General features: G+C 44.2%; 1 protein-coding gene across 3 annotated transcripts; it reads left to right on the top strand.

The window, feature by feature from the left end:
- Window positions 1-590: 590 nt before the first annotated feature.
- Window positions 591-19,961, top strand: LOC110505472 (serine/threonine-protein kinase PAK 6-like). 3 transcript variants are annotated; one of them, XM_036962863.1, is made up of 9 exons: window positions 591-1,087; window positions 9,718-9,965; window positions 12,155-12,793; window positions 13,702-14,235; window positions 16,338-16,471; window positions 17,787-17,913; window positions 18,006-18,131; window positions 18,298-18,432; window positions 18,556-19,961. In XM_036962863.1, the coding sequence occupies exons 2-9, from the start codon at window positions 9,762-9,764 to the stop codon at window positions 18,721-18,723; spliced, it is 2,067 nt and encodes a 688-aa protein (XP_036818758.1). In that variant the 5' UTR covers window positions 591-1,087; window positions 9,718-9,761; the 3' UTR covers window positions 18,724-19,961. The 3 variants fall into 3 exon arrangements, with proteins under 3 accessions (XP_036818758.1, XP_036818759.1, XP_021440385.1); XM_036962864.1 differs by lacking the exon at window positions 9,718-9,965; XM_021584710.2 differs by lacking the exon at window positions 591-1,087 and having other exon boundaries at window positions 6,536-9,965.
- Window positions 19,962-20,299: the final 338 nt, after the last annotated feature.

Raw genomic sequence — 20,299 nt, 5'->3', positions numbered from 1 at the left:
AAATTTGCTGAGTCAAGCCTTTTACTTGGGTTTATTTGATGTGGGGTAAAATAACTTTATATTTGGTTGTTGTAGAGCTCATGCACAAGTATTTTTTAATCAAAAGACCATGTATTAGTGTCCTAAATCTTGTTAGTCTTGCAGGCTATTTCTGCTATGTATTTCATTTTCTTATTGTTGTGTTTTTTTTTGTTGCTATAATCATTCTCCTTAATTCCAGATATCTTTTGTTAGAGAAAAAAACACTGTCATCCCCGACCCTGTCATTAACATGGATAATGCATCTGTTGACCAGGCAGGGAGAAAAAGGCACCTTCGGTTACTGTTCTAATATCACCCCCCAGAAGGAAAGGGGGACCAGATGGATGAAAGGTATCCCAGGTTGTGTGTACAGCAGCTCTACTTCCCTTTCAGTCATTGGAAACAAGCCTAAACAGACACACACACAGCACGCTGATATCAACTTAGGGCCACTGCAAAGACAACCCAATGAGAGGGTGGGAGGAGGGAGGGAGGTGATAAAGAGAGCGAGAGAGAGAGTAGGAGGGGATGTGTGTGTGTGTGAGAGAGAGAGAGAGAGAGAGAGAGAGAGAGAGAGAGAGGGGGAGGGAAGGAACTCTGCATGGCTGTGATATTCTCGCATCTTGGATGGGGCTTTTCCTCTGGTTTTGTCCCTGTCACTGGCCACCCTGTGTCCCCAGGAGCAGGCAGCGGTATAGCGGTGCACGGACAAGTTGTTAGCCACGGAGGGAGCTGGGGATGAATCATCCCCAACAAAGAGCTTTCGAGATGGCAGTGTGTGTTTCTGCCTGGAGGGAGGAATGCATCAGGCTTTCTCAAGCAAGCAGCAGCCTGCAGTGTGCGTCTGCTTGAGAGCCAGCCCTCCTCGACGGTGTGTGTGTGTGTGTGTGTGTGTGTGTGTGTGTGTGTGTGTGTATGCATGTGTGTATGCATGTGTGTATGTGCAAGAGTGTGGGGGTGTGTGTGAGGGAGTGTGTATAACAAGTGTGTGTGTGTAAATGTGTGTGCTCACTCTTGCACTCTTCCCTTCCTGGAGGAGAGGCTCTCCTCTTCAGCGATCGGCAAGGTAAGGAGACTGACGGGTTTTTTTTCCCACTAATGAATCCCTACACACACCCTGTGTATTCCATCTGGGGAGTGGGGATGGGGGCATGGGGCAGAAAAAGGGAAAAGAGGCTTAGCTCCATTGATAATGAACAAGGTAGTGTGTGTCTATGTGTGTGTGTGCGGTGTCGGAAGGCAACAGCGGTGGTGGAGGAGATCAGAGAGAGAGAGAGAGAACAGGATGCAGTAAGCCCAGGTGGTAATAAGGGAGAGAAGAAAAGACTGACTGAAATGCTGCTTTCACCTGCTCGTCCTCTTTCTCTCCCCCCCCCCCCCCCCCCCCCTCTCTCTCTCTCTCTCTCTCTCTCTCTCTCTCTCTCTCTCTCTCTCTCTCCTCAGCTTCTGTTGAAATGATCTCCCAGAGTGTCTGGTGAGCAAGCAGATACTTCTGTGTTTTGACAGAGAATGAATCATGTTGAGACAATACAGACAAAGCTATAGTATTCCATGCTCATTGCATGCATGCAGAATAAAGGTACTCATTGTTGTCCCTATGCATCTGTCCTTATCTGGGACTGTAAGCTGACTGTAAGCTGACTGAGGGATCCAGCTGCTGTATGTATAGTTATGCTTACGTGGATGCCGAGGGAGGGGAACAAACTGACGAGTGTGGGATTTGTTAGATAAACATGAGCTTTCTTCTTCTGCTCTGTGACATCATGCACAAAATGTGTTCCTTTAGTGTGCCAGGATGGTTGTAATGTACTGCTACGTGTTTGTACTCTGTGGAAATGAGGATACAGAGAAGAATTGCTCAGCGAATAGCAGAGACCAAGTGGCAGACTGACAATTAACCACTCATGCCATTTTACAAGGTTTTATACTGTAGATTATATTACATTAATAGTCTACGTTATACTAGTCTTGTTTTAAGTACTTACACCAAGGAGATAATATAATGGGATATAGTTTTCATGGGATTGCTGGTACGATCAACAACTTGACGAATCTCTGCTCTGGTTTATAACTGCCGTAGGTTGAAACTCTAACCACATGCCCTGAAGTTATACTGCCAATTATGCCTTAATCATACATGTTTGACTGCAGCAGTATGACATGCACCACTTACCTCTCACACCAGTAAATGAGTTGTGAGTAGTTGACCCCGTTTGACTCAGCTGAAAGGCCCCTCTGCACCTGCTGCACAGCACAGGGTTGCCTCTGTTAACTAGCAGGCTAATGGCCAGTTAGAACCATCAGACAGAGAAGCGCTGCTCTGGGACATCCTGGATCAACAGATCTATAGAGCTCAGCTTCCCCAGACCAGGGATGGTTAGGAGTGGCAGAGGCTCCACTCCTAGGTGCTGGAGGATTAATTGAGGTTAATCAATAATTAGCACTCAGATAACCTGATCGGTCATTAATTAACCCTGTTCTATTTTTTGTAAGTGTGTTTAATTAGTTGGTGGGGGTTCTACAGATTCGAGTTAACACTACACTTTGGACACTCTTTATACCACAGCCAGAGGTAACGGACACGCCATGTGTTTGTTTCTCAGGTTTCTCATTGATATTCAAGAAGGCCAGGTAGGGAGGGAGAGAAAGAGTATGTGAGAGGGGAGTTTTATGGAGCGCACAGAGCCAGGTGGACATATGCTAGCTGAGGGTGAGTGACATGTCATACACACTCGTGACTCCTCTTCTCACGTCATTACTTGTTTGGAACCCTCTTTTTTCTGTCCCTCATTTTTCTAAAAGTTCACAGTCTAGCGCTGCCTCACATTGCTGTCAAGGCGATGACAAGCGAGCTGGCCTGTCTCAGGTACAGCTGGGATGGTGACAGACGGACCCCATGGAGAAGCACACAGGTGCTGCCGAGACAGAGTTCCCATACTGTACCCTTAGCATACGGCCCAGCACTGTGCACATGTGGGCCTGCTGGAGGCAAGAGGAATGCTCGACTCACAGTCGTGTCTGCCAAGAGAGGAGAGGAGAGGAGAGGAGAGGAGAGGAGAGGAGAGGAGAGGAGAGGAGAGGAGAGGAGAGGAGAGGAGAGGAGAGGAGAGGAGAGGAGAGGAGAGGAGAGGAGTGGAGAGGAGAGGAGAGGAGAGGGGGCATTAAGAGTTTTCTGTGGCCACTGGCCATGAGATGTCAAACACTGAGGATTAGAACGCGACCAAGTAAAATTAGGACAGGATGCCCTGCAGTCACACTGTGTGATGAGACAGCGCCCATACTGGGTGACGGAAGAGGAACTGAGCTGCCGCAAATTGATAACATGGAGGGAAAACATATATTTTGTAATTTTGTCCCTTTCATAGGAAGAAGGGTGTACAGTAAAGATAGCTAGAGCGGAATTCTGCATCAATAAATTACACCCCTGAGAGGCCATTTGGCCTGTCTCATTGGACTAACCAGATTATATGTATTTATCTGCTGAGAGTCAGATTGTTTAAAGGACTGGTGGAAGCCAGTAGCATCTTTAATCAAACAGAGTGCAGGTCAGTACTGTACTTCACTTCCCTACTGCCTATAGGCCTCAGTGGAACAGTTATAAGTACTCTATACGGGGCAGCAGGTTTCCTGGCTAGTAGAAGCGTTGGGTCAGTAACCGAAAGGTTGCTGGATCGAATCCCCGAGCTGACAAGGCAGCCCCCCACACCTCACTGGTTCAACTGACTAGATATCACCCTATGGCCGGGCGATTTGGGAGCTAGGACTTTTTAGAGCATTTATTTGGTACAGGCATGTGTCAGTAGCATCAAATTGGCGGGTGGTGGGACACAATGCAGATAGCCCGTTTAGCCAATGTGTGGGAGCACTGGTTGGTCGGGCCAATTTAGGTAGTATGTACATGAATGTATAGTTAAAGTGACTATGCATATAAGATAAACAGAGAGTAGCAGCAGCGTAAAAGAGGGGTTGGGGGGGCGGCACACAATGCAAAAAGTCTGGGTAACCATTCGGTTAACTGTTCAGGAGTCTTATGGCTTGGGGGTAAAAACTGTTGAGAAGCCTTTTTGTCCTAGGCTTGGCACTCCGGTACCGCTTGCCATGCGGTAGTAGAGGGAACAGTCTATGACTGGGGTGGCTGGAGTCTTTGACCATTTTTAGGGCCTTCCTCTGACACCGCCTGGTGTAGAGGTCCTGGATGGCAGGCAGCTTTGCCCCAGTGATGTACTGCGCCGTACACATTACCCTCTGAAGTGCCTTGCGGTCGGAGGCCGAGCAATTGCCATACCAGGCAGTGATGCAACCGGTCAGGATGCTCTCGATGTTGCAGCTGTAGAACTTGTTGAGGATCTCAGGACCCATGCCAAATCTTTTTAGTTTCCTGAGGGGGAATAGGCTTTAGTCGTGGCCTCTTCACGACTGTCTTGGTGTGTTTGGACCAATCTAGTTTGTTGTTGATGTGGACACCAAGGAATTTGAAGCTCTCAACCTGCTCCACTGCAGCCCCGTCGATGAGAATGGGGACGTGCTCGGTGCTCCTTTTCCTGTAGTCCACAATCATCTCCTTAGTCTTGGTTACGTTGAGGGATAGGTTGTTATTCTGGCACCACCCGGCCAGGTCTCTGACCTCCTCACTATAGGCTGTCTCGTCATTGTCGGTGATCATGCCTACCACTGTTGTGTCGTCAGCAAACTTAATGATGGTATTGGAGTCGTGCCTGGCCATGCAGTCGTGGGTGAACAGGGAGTACAGGAGGGAACTGAGCACACACCCCTGGGGAGCTCCAGTGTTGAGGATCAGCGGAGGCAGTGGATGCAAACAGAGGGAATAGCACACCAGGGCTTACGACTTGAGATGTGCTGTTTACAGTGTCATTATGTCAAGGTGCTCGGGGTAGATAAGAGCTAGCTTTTACTTTACATGACTCTGTTAGTGTTTCATTGACTCTGGCCTAGTGAAGAACTAAGCCGTTTTCTCTCACACTTACTGGGCCTGGAGAATCTGTGCCAATCTAATTTAGGCAGAATGATGTATATTCTCTGTCAAGCTCCCTGTCCCCTTCTCAAATCCCTCCTATTATGGCTTTTTTTTACAGCCATTGAAGCCAGTCAACGTTGACATATAAAAGTTTGAGTCTTTGAGTCTCTTGGTGATGAGGAGGGAGGACAACACGTGGCGAGGTTCCAACACAAAAAGAGATAAACTAAGACATCAAAACCATTGAAATGTTGTCAGTGTCCGGCGACAATACTGACAGACCTTGCTAAATACCCCCCCCCCCCCCCCCACACACCTTTCTATCTCTTTGGACTATTCCTCCACTCCATACTGTCAATATTCAGCCAAAAGTTATGAGCAGTCATGCACTGTTTCTACCCTAGAAGTTAAAACAGCGCAAAGTTTTAGGATAAGGACAATTCTTAATTTCTGAAACTAATTTCTTAGTCACTCAAGGAAAATAAGAACTAAGAACATGATGGAAAAGCTTTCAGTTTCCTTTAAAACCAGAATTTCAGTGATTTGATGCAGTTCTGACTTGCTTACTTAACAGGAGTTTGAAGCTTGCAAGGGCAGATGACCTAGTTCAGTGAGTTTTGCATACTCACTTTTCCAGAATATTCTTCTGTTTTAGAGCTTTACTTTAATAAACTACAGTGTCTAATGAATGTGGTTCATGATCTAGCCCCAGGGTATACTGTACATAGCTGGCTGCTCCCAAGTGTGGTCTTTATTTGAGCTAGCGATGTAACAATACATTTTTTTTGTTTTTATATGCTGTTGTTGTACCACTAGCTCAAATAAAGACCACACTTGGGAGGAGCAAACATTAAGCACAAATGCACTTTCTTTCTTTTCATTGCAATGTTATTGTCTAGATCCTAAACCACTTTAGGATGTATATAATTTATCTCCTATTATATGATGTACTGTGGTGTAGAGTACTGTACCCTCTCCTGTAACAGCTCATGTTATACTGAGTAACGGTAACATGATGATTGAGGCCATCAGCAAAGAAACCCCATTTCCCTCTATGAGGAAGGTCTGCCCCCAGTGACTCTACAGTCACACTCCGGCAATGAGTAACTTAGTGCAGGTTCTATAGTGTGTCTCCCCTTTCATTTGCTTGCACAACACTTGCATGATATACCAGACCACTTACTAATGAAATATACACGGAGGGAGTATGTCTTTATGTGTCATAAGAATCCAGTCTGATTACACCTTTTAAACGTTTAAATTAAAACAATAATCATCACCCTATTGCGTGTTGACTCAGCTCTGTTATTGCCACTAGAAGTGACTCTTTAGACAGGCATGGCTACTGAAGGAAAGGGCAGCATCAACCACAATCATAAACACTGCAATTGTGCCGTCCAGTCACGTCCATTTCTTGTGTACCTTTATCCTTCCCTCAGAGTGTGTGTGTGTGTGTGTGTGTGTGTGTGTGTGTGTGTGTGTGTGTGTGTGTGTGTGTGTGTGTGTGTGTGTGTGTGTGTGTGTGTGTGTGTGTGTGTGTGTACTGAAAAAACATACCCCTCCACCTCCACCCCCCTTGAGAGGCAATGCAGTCTCATTACACTCAAAGGGCAAAACGGGCATCATAATGAAGCTGATAGAATAGAAATCTCTGAGCCCACACCACCGCACTGCAGAGTCCAAAACAGCAGTTAAGACCTTGATGGTATCTATGCCACGGCACAGGTCTAGCTGTGTAATTCAGCCCTGGATTATTAATGCATTGACAAACACAAAAAGAGGATAACCTTCTGTCCCATCTCCCACCCACACCTCACAATTTGACACATATTTTGTGAACAACAAACGTGCGTCAGCACTCGTGGGAGAAACTGTGTCCTAAAATTCGATCACAGGAGGGCTGAACACGCTACTGATCTTACAAGCATAGTAACCTTCATCCTCCCTACATCAGTGCAATCCTGCCAAAAAGGATGAAAAGTCAGTCAGGACGAAATAGGGAAAACATTCACTTAAGCTTGGTGGACTCACATCCAGCAAATCCAATACCTCTCGTATCTCTCTATATCTCGCTATCTCTATATCCCCTTCTAAGAATATGGTAAGGGGTGCATACGCCCCCCATCACTAGTCCTGTCCTCTATGGGTCTGGATTGATGGGATAACTGAGAGTCTTGTCTGTCTGTTAAAGCTGCTCACAGGGTGGTATGGCTGTTTTTAGATCTAGAGATGGGCGTTGGGTATGAAGGCATGTTTGCACTCTAAGGTATGTTGTTTACAGGGACACTGACACATTCTGGAATTATAGGCTGTCTGTTTTTAAAAACCAGGGTTGTAATTCATACAACTTAGAGTAGTGATTATTGATCAGACTGTACTACAAGAGTAAGTATGTTTTCTAACGTTAAGTAGGCCAGTATGCCAGGTAAAGAGTTTAGCATGTGTCCCTTTGAAAAGTGATTTTGAACAATTGATGGCACTGAACCATCAATCTTTAAAAATCAGTTGTGAAAGGTACGCATGATTGGTTCTGTGTTCATGGCAGGTATTTGGATCTATGCTATGTTTGCACGTGTGTTCATGGAGTTGGAAAGAAATCAACAAGTGTAGCACAATTTAGAATGACCTCATCCTCTATGCTTTCTGATATCCTTGACAGCATGTGGCCAAGTTTTGCTTCAGCACTTTGATAGATTCAAGGCAAGCTGCTGAGGCATGGGGTCAAGTCCCAGTAGTTCAGAAGTATGTGACCAGAAACCGTTATTATAGCAGCTGCAAGTTCAGCTCTGCATGAATATACTGTATATAAAGTATTTTCCTATGGGCTGAAATGAAAGATATTGTTATCTGAACAGTCATTAGCTCAGTGGATTCTGATATGTCGATGTAAGGGCAGAAGCCTGTGATCACAACTTGTAAATCATCTACTTTTCAATTCATTTTGTTGAGAATGAATCAAGATACTGTGTTTTTATTTGTGTCCAATTACTTGGTTCTTTACTTTGTAACTCCCATTTATTCTGAAAGGAACCGCATAGAAGGCATATAGTGATGTATAATGTTGTGTTTGTAATCTGCAGTTCTGCAAAGCGAGGATGCCTGATAGAGTAGCAGCACACAGCACAGAGCACTGAGAGCAGCCATTCTGTTTGTGATGGTATCATCCCATTATCACTGGCACCGGATGACGGTAGTAGCTTATATTTCACTCATGAGTAAATATTGATAGATCTGATTGTACAGGAAACACAAGAGCCTTGTGTAAATATTTGGCTCAGTAGTGCCAACATCTGCAAATGCACAGTTCTGAACAGACACAGAACTAGAGAACCAGGCAAATGGAGCGAAAAAACAGTAATGTACTTTCTGGTTATTTCAAACCTTTCTTTAATCAAACTCAAAAGACAAACACTCCTTAAAAGCCTTTTTGTGTTTTAGAGTGAAAAACAAGGTCCCCGTCTACAACCACAGTCAGGTCTACCCTGCTCTGTGGTCCCCGCTCTATCCTCAAGCCCACCCACCCCACCTCCTGCCAGCCTCCCTCACGCTATAGTGTCCCTGTCAGAATTCAATTCCTTCCCAGCTTCACATTACGTACATAGGGAGAGCACAGAATGATACACTTATGCAACACTTAGCATATTAACCTTCTGTTTGAATTATCCTTGGAGGGGGAGATTGGGATTGTAGAGTGTGGGAGGGGAGGCTGCCAGTGTGATGGCCTGCTGAGTTACAGAATGCCGTAGTAGTGATTTCCTAAACTCCCACTGTGTCACAATGCATCATGGGAGATGAGCCATGTTCAACTGAAGGCACATTTGTTGTGTTACATATGACAACGTCATTAACGTGTCATGCCAGCTTGTTACAGTGGGCCACCGGCCATGTTCCTATTTGATGTTCTAGCAAACATCCACCAGCTTTCAACAAAACATGTTCTCCAACAGCACTTTATCAAAGAGCAGCTCAAATGCACTATTATATTTTCAAGAAAATACACAAGCATAAATGTGGGTGAATTCTATCCTAGTACAGCTAAGGACATTAGATGTAATGTAATTGATAACTGTCTTTGTGGTAGGTACACATGAGAGACATGACAGCAGTGTCCTTGGCTTACACTATACCACTCCACTGTCAGTGCAGAGGGGTTTATATCTAAAGCTTGAGTGGTTACTTTCCCTACAAGCCAGAAAAATTCATGCTCCTTCATTAGCATTGGAATGGGGATGGGGTTATAGTGGGCAGACTGTAGCATAGTGGGTAGACTTTTAGTGTGTTTTCTTCCCTCTAATGCTCTGGAAGCCTGTGGGCTCTGGCGAGGCCGGCTGTGTGCTCGTAAGTAAAAGGGCACAGAGAATGAAAAAGCCTTAATTGACCAGATATCCTTCATTACACACAGGCTTACAAACCCAATGCACTCTGTCCCCCTAAGACGAGTTCTAAAGCACAAAGGCCAGTGACAGACAGGAAGCCAGTCTGGAAGATGGAAAATGTTTTTTAGACAGATAGATTTGAGTTTATTCACTTGTATTTTGATTTCTGGGAACGTACTGCATCTGATGATGGCTTAGTCACTTCGGGGTACACATTGATGGATAACAAGCTGTTCATAGATTAAAGGAGCTGTAAGTGACTGTATCAATGGTATGAACAGTACAGTAGATGTTAAGTGTGCTGCAGATTTAGAAACATGTTATATATATTTCTTGTCTATGCAGGGCCATCTTGAATTTGTCAAGCTGTCACTTTTCTGGACCTGACAATGTTTCGTAAGAAGAAAAAGAAGAGGCCAGAGATCTCGGCACCAAAGAACTTTGAGCACCGGGTGCACACCTCTTTTGATGCTAAACGAGGCTGCTTCGTGGGCCTGCCAACCCAATGGCACAGTTTGATAGAGAACCTCCGCAGGCCCAAGCCTATGGTGGACCCCTCCCGGATCACCCCAGTTGAGCTCAATCCAAAGAAGGTACTGGGCCTTATTCTCAGCCCAACTGGCTGTATGCACTGGGTGTCTTTTTCTCTTGATGTATTTTCCAACAGATTAAAAAGAGTTGAAAATGTATAGGATTTTATTTCTGAGAATATTCCAGTATTAGTGAGCCTCAAAGCCCTCCATCTAAAGCGTTTCTAGCAGAGGCTTTCTTACTACAGTACAGAGTCCTTTACTGCAGCAGAGCACTGTGGTGGTCAACACTTTGCTGTTCTCCCTGTCATATTGCTTTCTTATCTATCACAGGGCTCAGCTAATGACCCTGCTGTGTACACTGACTGTACAACATGAATCCTTGGAGGGCTCCAAGATTTATTACTCAATGCAGGCAATTAATAACGATCCATGGTGCCTTCCCATAGATGTCACGCTGAGGAATAGAAAGTGCAGGTACAGCAATGGAAATGCCAGTGAGCGATAAAGCCTGCAAATCTAAGGATTTCTGCGCTAGACTGAATGCTCGTGCCGATATGCCCCTTAGAAAAACATAACACATTTTCATTACCACCAGTGGATAAGTTTGAGCTTTGCATTTCAGAATCTCCTCGTCAGCTTATGAAGCAGAGTCATGGTTTTAATGGGATCATCGGGATTGGATTGGTAGTACAGAGGAGTCTTGTGTTCTGTAAATTATGTAGCCTGCATGGCAGAGGCAAAGGTTGGAGAGGTTACATGAAACATGATCACATTTGCTACATTTGAACAATAATGATGCATTCTGTCCTTTGTAAAGGGTATGCAGTGGGATGTGAATTAGTCTTCACGTGTGTAGATCTACACGCATGAGTGCGCTGGGTGGAGTCAGACATTGTAGAGCAACACGTGCACCTTTGGGTAACCTGATACCTCACCCATCCCAAGTAGCAACATTCATCAAGGGGTGACAGAGGTTTTCTTGTTGTCTTCTCATTTCTTGTGAAAGCAAAAAGAAGAGTCTGGCTTGTCTTGTCTTCCCCTGCTGGCAAGTTGGCTAAACACTGCGAGCTAGCTAGCCTTTTAGCTTCCCACATCTCATGTGAAATAATCTGATGTATAATTAAATAATATGCCCTGTCAAATATTCTTATAGTTCCCAGTGTAACCTACAACAATATCCCAATCTGATATGCTGCTTCAATGTATTCACTCCCATATCATCTAAAAAATATAACGTTAAACTTTTTTTGTCACAGAGAAGAAGAAACAAGCACTGCTTTGACATTTTCAAATAGCCTAGAATAAAGTTATCACTTCTAAACAAAATACCTTTTTGTGGGGGATTCTAATAAGGCTTTAATGTTGTTTGGTTTATTGTTTGAATAGTCGCTGAGATTATATGTACTTATCAATGCAAAATAGGTTACTTTGATACATAGCCTACAAATCAGATTTACAAACCATGCGAGCTTCAACGCTGCCCCCATGGCTACGAGAGGAATGATACAGCGCTTTACAATTTTCATGTGGTGTGGCACGGGAGTACGTAGAATGTCGGAATGCACTACAAGGAGCCACCCCTTTTGTGACAAAAGAAAACAACATTGTGACACGGGGTCCGTCTTCATAGGGTATAAATAGCCCTTAAGCCACCTGTGCAGCTGTGAGAGCAGACTAGAGCACCATACTAAAGACAGACGCATGGAAGACTCTCATAACAGTGAACATGACTTTTCTTTACCCAGAGATTGAGTGATCAGCCAATGGGCCTATTCTCTATGTTAAACTGAAAGGGCCTTCTGCCAATGCATTTTTAAGTCTGTGTCATCTTGTTCTGTCAGGGCAAGTTAATGCTCTTTCTCTATGCCACTGTGATGGGTGCTGCTAGATATTTTACTTGTCAGAAAGAATCTGTCAGCTTTTACCGTTTTTATACAAACCACATTACAAAATAGATGCGCCTGCATACAGGCCAAAATATGAAATCACCATCTATGCTACAAAATAAATATGCAATATGTAGATATGTCCTTCCAACATATTGCCAGCAAAACTAACTGGGAAAACGAGTTAAGTCTGGATCTTTGAAGAATGCCCAAACTTCCCTTTCAGACTCAGAGTTCTAAAAATAATCTTCCAGCGACAGTTGTGTCACCCTCATTATTCCACACCCAAATGCACAGGCATCTAAGTATGTTATGATCATTCCAGTCAATGTGGTTGGCTGGACATAACTGCTCTCCTTTCAGACCATTGTGCGTGGGAGTATGATCGGCCATGGAGACTACATCTCAGCCATGATCTCCGACATGAGTAGGCTGTCCGTGACCAGCTCCAACTCCCTAAGGAAGAGCAGCCCTTCAGGCAGGAAGAGGGCCCAGTCCCTTGGCAGGCTGGGGGAGGTTAAGGAGGGGGACACCTACCAGTATGAAGACCTGGGAGAGGATGACATGGAGCAGCAGCAGTGGAGGGACAGGGCTCATAACATCCACAGTGAGAGTGGGATGCCCCAAATGGGCATGAAGAAGAGCATCACCCTGCAGCCCAACGGGGATCTTCCCAGGGCTAAGTCCACCTACGAGGTGAGTGTCAGCTCTCTGGAGAGACCCCCGGTTCCATCCCAGCCCATACAGGTGCCTATTAAAGGGGCTTATATCAGCTGTGAGGTGGGCAGTCCCACAGAGAGACTGATGGTGAGGAGAGACTTCCAGGTGCCGAGGGTTATGCCACACAACCAGAGGCCCTTCTCATGCTTCTACAACCCAGCCATGGCTGTCCAGCAGCCCCATCCTGATCATGGGCGACACCTCCCTCCGGAGTACCGCACCAACCTCTACATCCACTCCCACAACAGCCCTAGCAGACCATACTCCTCCTACGACCTGAAGGTAAGCATGTCATTTCATCATTATCTCTCATCTCTATTTTAGATGTACATTGTCTTAGCTTAGCTGATGTAATCAACTATGATATATTATTTACAGACATACGTCAACCAATTTCACATTGGCCAGTAATGGCTGGCTCGTGGTAATGGCTGGAGAGGAATATGTGGAACTGTATCAAATCCATCAAACACATGGTTTCCATGTGTTTGATGCCATTCCATTTGCTAATTTCGGCATTATTATGAGCTGTTCTCCCCTCAACAGCCTCTTGTGCTGTGGTATATACAGCAATTAACAACTTTACTCGTTGAAAACCCTGTGCATATAATGGACAGTGAGCTACTTCATAGACAGTTTTTTAGGTGAAACATTTATAGAAAACACTTGTAGAGCCCATAGCTCCTCTCCATCTTACAGCAGACTGCATCACTGCATTCTACAGTCGATTGCTCAATTAATGCTGTTGTTTTTTCAGAGGTGCTAAAATGTGATTTGTGACTTTATTGCTTGAATGTGCTTGTAAACGTTGAGAGATGCTATGTTTAGCAAGATCTCAAGGGTACATTGAGGTACCTACAGGTGTAGGATCTTAAGTTGCCCTATATTATCACAGCAAAATAATCCTGCAGCAACAGGATTTGAATGTTAAGTCCATAATGTTGCTTGATCGGTGGTTAGGCTATTCACTGGCAAAAAGTAGGCTTCATGAAAAGAGCAAAAATTCTCAGCAACAAAAGAGTGATCAAATTAAGATCCTATATCTGAATGGCGTTTTAGCAAGGGGCATACCAGGTGAAGTGAATGCATAGTGTGAGAGTAAAGCACTGTTATTTACATCCAGTAATAAAGCAGGGGAGGGACCTTGGGAAGACAGCCAACTCTCTCTCTCTTACTCTCTCATCATCCAGGCAGAGTCGGCTCTGAGGCACCACCAGTCAGGCTTCCTACCCAGCACCCCCAGCAGTCCCTTCATGAGTGGCATCAGACCCCACAGGACGGTGCGCTCCTCAGCCAGCTACACCCTGGGACTGTCTCCCAACATGGGCCTGAGACTCAATGGCCCTGACCCTTTTTTGAGACACTCAGGGTGCCCTAATGCTCCCTTCCCCAGGCAGGACAGCCCCTCCCAGCCCCGGCCCTCCCCCACAGGCTCCCTGGCCACCAGCCCCCCAGGCACATGCTCCCCTGCTTTCAGACCCCCTCAGCACCCCCAGAGGCCGCCACCAGACCCCCCCAGGGTGACCCATGAACAGTTTAAGGCTGCCCTGCAGATGGTGGTAGACAAGGGAGACCCTCGGTTGTACCTGGAGAACTTTGTGAAGATTGGCGAAGGTTCGACGGGGGTGGTGTGTATTGCTCGGGAGAAACACAGTGGCAGGCAGGTGGCCGTGAAGATGATGGACCTGCGGAGACAACAGCGAAGAGAGCTGCTTTTCAACGAGGTATGAAGACCTCCAGTCAACACCATCCTTAATGACCCCCAAAACCTCACCCCAAATCACCAATATATCACGTTGGATACATCATATACATACAGTACCAGTCAACAGTTTGGACACACCTACTCATTCCAGGGTTTTTCTTTGCTTTGAATATTTTCTACATTGCAGAATAATAGTGAAGACATCAAAACTATGAAATAACACATATGGAATCATGTAGTAACCAAAAAAGTTGAACAAATCAAAATATATTTTATATTTGAGATTCTTCAAAGTAGCCACCCTTTGCTTTGATGAAAGCTTTGCACACTCTTGGCATTCTCTCAACCAGCTTCATGAGGTAGTCACCTGGAATGCATTTCAATTAACAGATGTGCCTTGTTAAAAGTTAAGTTGTGGAATTTCATTCCTTCTTAAAATGCGTTTGAGCCAATCAGTTGTGTTGTAACAAGGTAGGGGTGGTATACAGAAGATATCCCTATTTGGTAAAATAACAAGTCCATATTATGTCAAGAACAGCTCAAATAAGCAAAGAGAAATGACAGTCCATCATTACTTTAAGACATGAAGATCAGTCATTAAGGAACATTTCAAGAACTTTGAAAGTTTCTTCAAGTGCAGTCGCAAAAACCACCAGTGTTATGATGAAACTGGCTCTTATGAGGACCGCCACAGGAAAGGAAGACCCACAGTTACCTCTGCTGCAGAGGATAAGTTCATTAGAGTTAACAGCCTCAGAAATTTTAGCCCAATTAAATGCTTCACTGAGTTCAAGTAACAGACACATCTCAACATCAACAGTTCAGAGGAGACTGCGTGAATCAGGCCTTCATGGTCTAATTGCTGCAAGGAAACTAGTAAAGGACACCAATAAGAAAAGACTTGCTTGGGTCAAGAAACACGAGCAATGGACCATAGACCGGTGGAAATCTGTCCTTTGGTCTGATGAGTCCAAATTTGAGATTTTTGGTTCCAACCGCCGTCTCTTTGTGAGCAGCAGAGTAGGTGAACGGATGATCTCCGCATGTGTGTTCCAACCATGAAGCATTGAGGACTAGGTGTGATTGTGTGGGGGTGCTTTGCTGGTGACACTGTCAGTGATTTATTTAGAATTCAAGGCACACATATTAACCAGAATGGCTACCACAGCATTCTGCAGCGATACCCCATTCCATCTTAGTGGGACTATAATTTGTTTTTCAACAGGACAATGACCCAACACACCTCCAGGCTGTGTAAGGGCTATTTGACAAAGAAGGAGATTGATGGAGTGCTGCATCAGATGACCTGGCCTCCACAATCATGCGACCTCAGCCCAATTGAGATGGTTTGGGATGAGTTGGAACGTAGAATGAAGGAAAAGCAGCCAACAAGTTCTCAGTATATGTGGGAACTCCTTCAAGACTGTTGAAGCTGGTTGAGAGAATGCCAAGAGTATGCAAAGCTGTCAAGGCAAAGGGTGGCTAATTTGATAAATCTCACATTTAAATATATTTTGATTTTTTTTTGGACACTACATGTGTTATTTCATAGTTTTGATGTCTTCACTATTATTCTACAATGTAGAAAATAGCAACAATAAAGAAAAACCCTTGAATGAATAGGTGTGTCCAAACTTTTGACTGGTGCTGTATATCCTATCTTAATTTGATCTCTCTGTTGTCGCAGAAAATGTCCCTTCACAGCAGGAAATGCACATTGTAATGTATTCAAGATTTTAAAACGTTTCTAAAGTTTATAATTTACATTTTCAAATGTCAGACTTCATTTATCCTAAGAAAAAAAATGATCACCCTCTACAAAAATGTCCATTCATTATAATGCACATAATAATTCACATTTCCTGTTGCTGCAGGATTATTTTCTGGCTGTGAGAAACTGGTCAAATTAAGATACTATATCTGTAACAGAGCCCACCTGTTATCAATTGAAACTGCGGAGACACATGCCCCCTTAGATCCAGCTAGTCCTTATTTTGTCCATCAGTTAGTTATTGTCCCTGACAATAATACCCAAAACCCTATTTTGCCCATCAGTGCCCACTTGAAATCATCAGTAACCTCACGTGACACCTCTGTTATCAACTGTATTTGTTTGTCCAGGTGGTGATCATGAGGGACTACCAGCACAGGAACGTGGTGGAGATGTTTAAGAGTGCCCTGGTGGAGGAGGAGCTCTGGGTCATCATGGAGTACATAGAGGGTGGAGCACTAACCAACATCGTGTCTGAGACCAGGTATGGAGACACAGCACAGATCTGACCTACTACCCCATAAACAATTGGGGGCAAATTGTATTGAAGGAACAATGAAAAGTAAAATATAGTCATTTTTAAGAGACAAGAATTCAAAGACGTGACAGAATGATAAAGCAAAATTCTAGTCATGTCTTCAGTACCTATTTTCACCATTATGTGGTAGTGTGCTACTGACTGCTTGAGGGGACAGGCACCTAAGCACAGTTGCTTTCATTCTCACTGATACAAGAGCAAAACACTGTGTCCTCCTATGGGAAACTATAATCTGATAACATAATTAGATTTGTGCATGTTGAAATGACGTGGTTAATTTAATTTGATCCAAAAACACGAATCAATCTATGCTCCCATGCTGTTAAATACATCAGAAACTGTATGCATAAACAAATTGTCAATGCATATTAACACTACCTGTCAATGTATTTTAATTCCAAACTGAAAGTTGACACATTCTCACTATATAGATAGGAGTTGACCCCAAAACCAGGTATCTAGAGACATGGGGACAGAGTGCATTTCTATCTAGCCAGCTGACATATTAAAATGGTCCAGATGGAGTCTGCAATTTTCATTGGTTGTCAGAGCCCTAGATTAGTATTTGTTTTGATTGAACAGTCTGGAATAAGACCCCTTTGCTAAAATATACCTCCTTCATACTTCAATCCATCCCAAAATAAGTTTTGAAACAATCTATATCGCTCTGGAAGCCTTAAAGGAACAATCTGCGATTGCTACTTACATTTTTTTACTTTTAAATTAATGATATATACCCATTGATTCTTTAAGAATATAACTAAGAATATAACTTAAAAAGAGCATAGTTCAACTGTCGTACCCCATCAGAACCCAAAATCTAAGCTTGTTTTACTCCATTTATTTGTCAAAATTATATTTCTAACAAACATTGTATAGCCTCAGAACATGGTCAAAACTATACATTTTTATATCATGGAGGTCAGTCCTTGCATGCGTAGCTCTGTCTATGAATTTGAGAGCTCCAGCCCCATCCCTCAGCTATTTACCAGAACAGTGGTGAGGAGCCTGATTTGTCATTTGAACTGCAGATGTGTGCTAAGGTATTTACTGAGGAGGTTCTGAAACACAGTTCTTCAACGTTCAAAATCTCCTAGGCTATATATTCTAAATGCATAAACGTGACACTCTGAATGCACATAGTCATCTGAACCTCACCTATGCCACCATTCATTTATAGCATCACCTGGGTGACACAACAACAGCCATTCTGCAGTGCAGTTTTGAGTGTTGTGTGTATCTATGTCACTCCCCCATGCAGGCTGAGTGAGGAGCAGATAGCCACAGTGTGTGAGGCTGTGCTGCAAGCCCTGGCCTACCTTCACTCCCAGGGAGTCATCCACAGGGACATCAAGAGTGACTCCATACTGCTAACACTGGATGGGAGGGTGGGTCTTTTGAATTGAGTTGAGAGAGAACACACCTGTTCATGTATTCATAACTGTTGATAATTTAATTGTAATGCTCCTGTCCTGTACAGATCAAGCTGTCAGACTTTGGGTTCTGTGCACAGATCAGTAAGGACATTCCCAAGAGGAAGTCTTTAGTAGGAACACCCTACTGGATGGCTCCGGAGGTCATCTCTAAATCTCCATACAGCACTGAGGTGAGAAAGAAGATATTCAAAATGACTCTGTATCCTAACTAACTTTACAGGTATATTACTGCATACTAACTGTGTCCAAACACATACTCATGATGTCCAGTATTCATGTGCATGTCAACACTGCTGATATCCAGTATACTGCATACTGGTTTGTTGTGTCTGCCAGGTGGATGTGTGGTCTCTGGGCATCATGGTAGTTGAGATGGTGGACGGAGAGCCCCCCTACTTCAGTGAGACCCCCGTTGCAGCCATGAGAAGACTGAGGGATGAGCCAGCTCCCACCGTACGGAACACAACCCAGGTCAGTCAAACAGAACACATACAGTACATAGAGAGATACTCTCTTACACATGCACAGAAACACACACACATCTTTTCTCTATTTCAACATGTCTGCTGAATTAGCTTGGACTTTACACTATAGGTATCCCCGGTGTTGAAAGACTTCCTGAACCGTATGTTGACCCGGGACCCAGTGGAGAGGGCCAGCGCCACAGACCTGCTAGAACACCCCTTCCTCCTGCAGAGCGGCTCCCCACAGTGCCTGGTGCCCCTGGTGGAGCAGTACCGCAAGCGCATGTCTCACTGCTGATCCCATGGTGGACCCTGATCCCTGATTACTACTGTACCCACCCTGAGTGTGATCTGCCCAGGCCCAACCCACCCAGCACCCACCCCAGTGTGGGAGCAGCACCAGAGAGCAGATCCAGACCCAGAGATCCTGGTGCTGTTACAGAGCTCATGGCATCAGGCCTGTAGGCTTGGTAAACAATGGCACAGCATGGGCCTAGAGACCTACTGTAAGAAGCACTTTAGCAGTGAGTTGGTGTAGTGAAACAGTAGCATGCAAACAAACAGTATTCCTAACTCATTTCAACAACGTCTGGTTCTACCTGTGATAGACAACATCCAATGGGATTCCTCCCGACACAACACCAATCTAGCCTTGGTACATTATATACAGACTTGAAATCCAAGGGAACTGTAAACTGCATTGTGAACTTTTACTGTAATTGAGCAGTTTCCCATTGTAGTGTTTGGATAATAGTGAATTTTCAGCTTGTGCTATAGACTCAAGTTATGGTAGCTCATGACTTGGAGAGAAGCTTGATGTTACATACCTCTACAACCATATGGGACACTGACTGAAGTTCACCTTGTCAGTAAACAATTTGCATGGCCAAATGAAGGCAGACCTGGCCTGATCAGAATGTTTAAAACATGCTACTATGAGAGACCTGCCGCCAGTATCACCATGACAAATGTGTAGATGAGGGGATGTCTGTTCGTTTTTATTGTGCTCAAGGAATCATGTTCCTTTTAATATTTATTATATTTTGCTTTCCCGAAAAGTGTTGTGAATGGTTTGTAACGTGAAATTGCAAATAAGTTTTCAGTTTAGAATATCAACTTGAAATGTAGCAGATGAACAAATAATGTAAATACATCCTGTATATTAGGACTTACTTGCAGAGCCACTGTACTTACACTACCGCTCAAAAGTTTGGGGTCACTTAGAAATGCCCTTGTTTTCCATGAAAACATACATGAAATGAGTTGCAAAATGAATAGGAAATACAGTCAAGACGTTGACAAGGTTATAAATAATGATTTTTAATTGAAATAATAATTGTGTCCTTCAAACTTTAATTTCGTCAAAAAATCCTCTATTTGCAGCAATTACAGTCCTGCAGGCTTTTGGCATTCCAGTTGTCAATTTGTTGAGGTAATCTGAAGAGATTTCACCCCATGCTTCCTGAAGCACCTCCCACAAATTGGATTGGCTTGATGGGCACTGCCTACGTACCATACGGTCAAGCTGCTCCCACAACAGCTCAATAGGGTTGAGATCCGGTGACTGTGCTGGCCACTCCATTATAGACAGAAAACCAGCTGACTTCTTCCCTAAATAGTTATTGCATCGTTTGGAGCTGTACTTTGGGCCATTGTCCTGTTGTAGGAGGAAATTGGCTCCAATTAAGCGCCGTCCACAGGGTATAGCATGGCGTTGCAAAATGGAGTCATAGCCTTCCTTAGTCAAGATCCCTTTTACCCTTGTAACGACGTTCGTCTGTAGGAGGAGAAGCGGACCAAAAAGCAGCGTGGTGGTTACTCATGTTCTTTAATGGAAAACTGAACGATACATGAAATAACTCAAATCTACAAAA

This window comes from Oncorhynchus mykiss, chromosome 25 (genome assembly GCF_013265735.2).
Source record: "Oncorhynchus mykiss isolate Arlee chromosome 25, USDA_OmykA_1.1, whole genome shotgun sequence".
Classification (NCBI taxonomy): Eukaryota; Metazoa; Chordata; class Actinopteri; order Salmoniformes; family Salmonidae; genus Oncorhynchus; species Oncorhynchus mykiss.
The sequence above is the reverse complement of the archived record's forward strand: the minus strand, read 5'-3'. Positions and strand labels throughout refer to the sequence as shown.

Bases quoted from the DNA above. Each gene is read 5' to 3' on its own strand.
- LOC110505472 (XM_036962863.1), top strand. From the start codon at position 9,762: ATGTTTCGTAAGAAGAAAAAGAAGAGGCCAGAGATCTCGGCACCAAAG. The intron at 9,966-12,154 runs GTACTGGGCCTT...CTCTCCTTTCAG, and splicing joins TTGAGCTCAATCCAAAGAAG to ACCATTGTGCGTGGGAGTAT. The intron at 18,132-18,297 runs GTGAGAAAGAAG...TGTGTCTGCCAG, and splicing joins AATCTCCATACAGCACTGAG to GTGGATGTGTGGTCTCTGGG.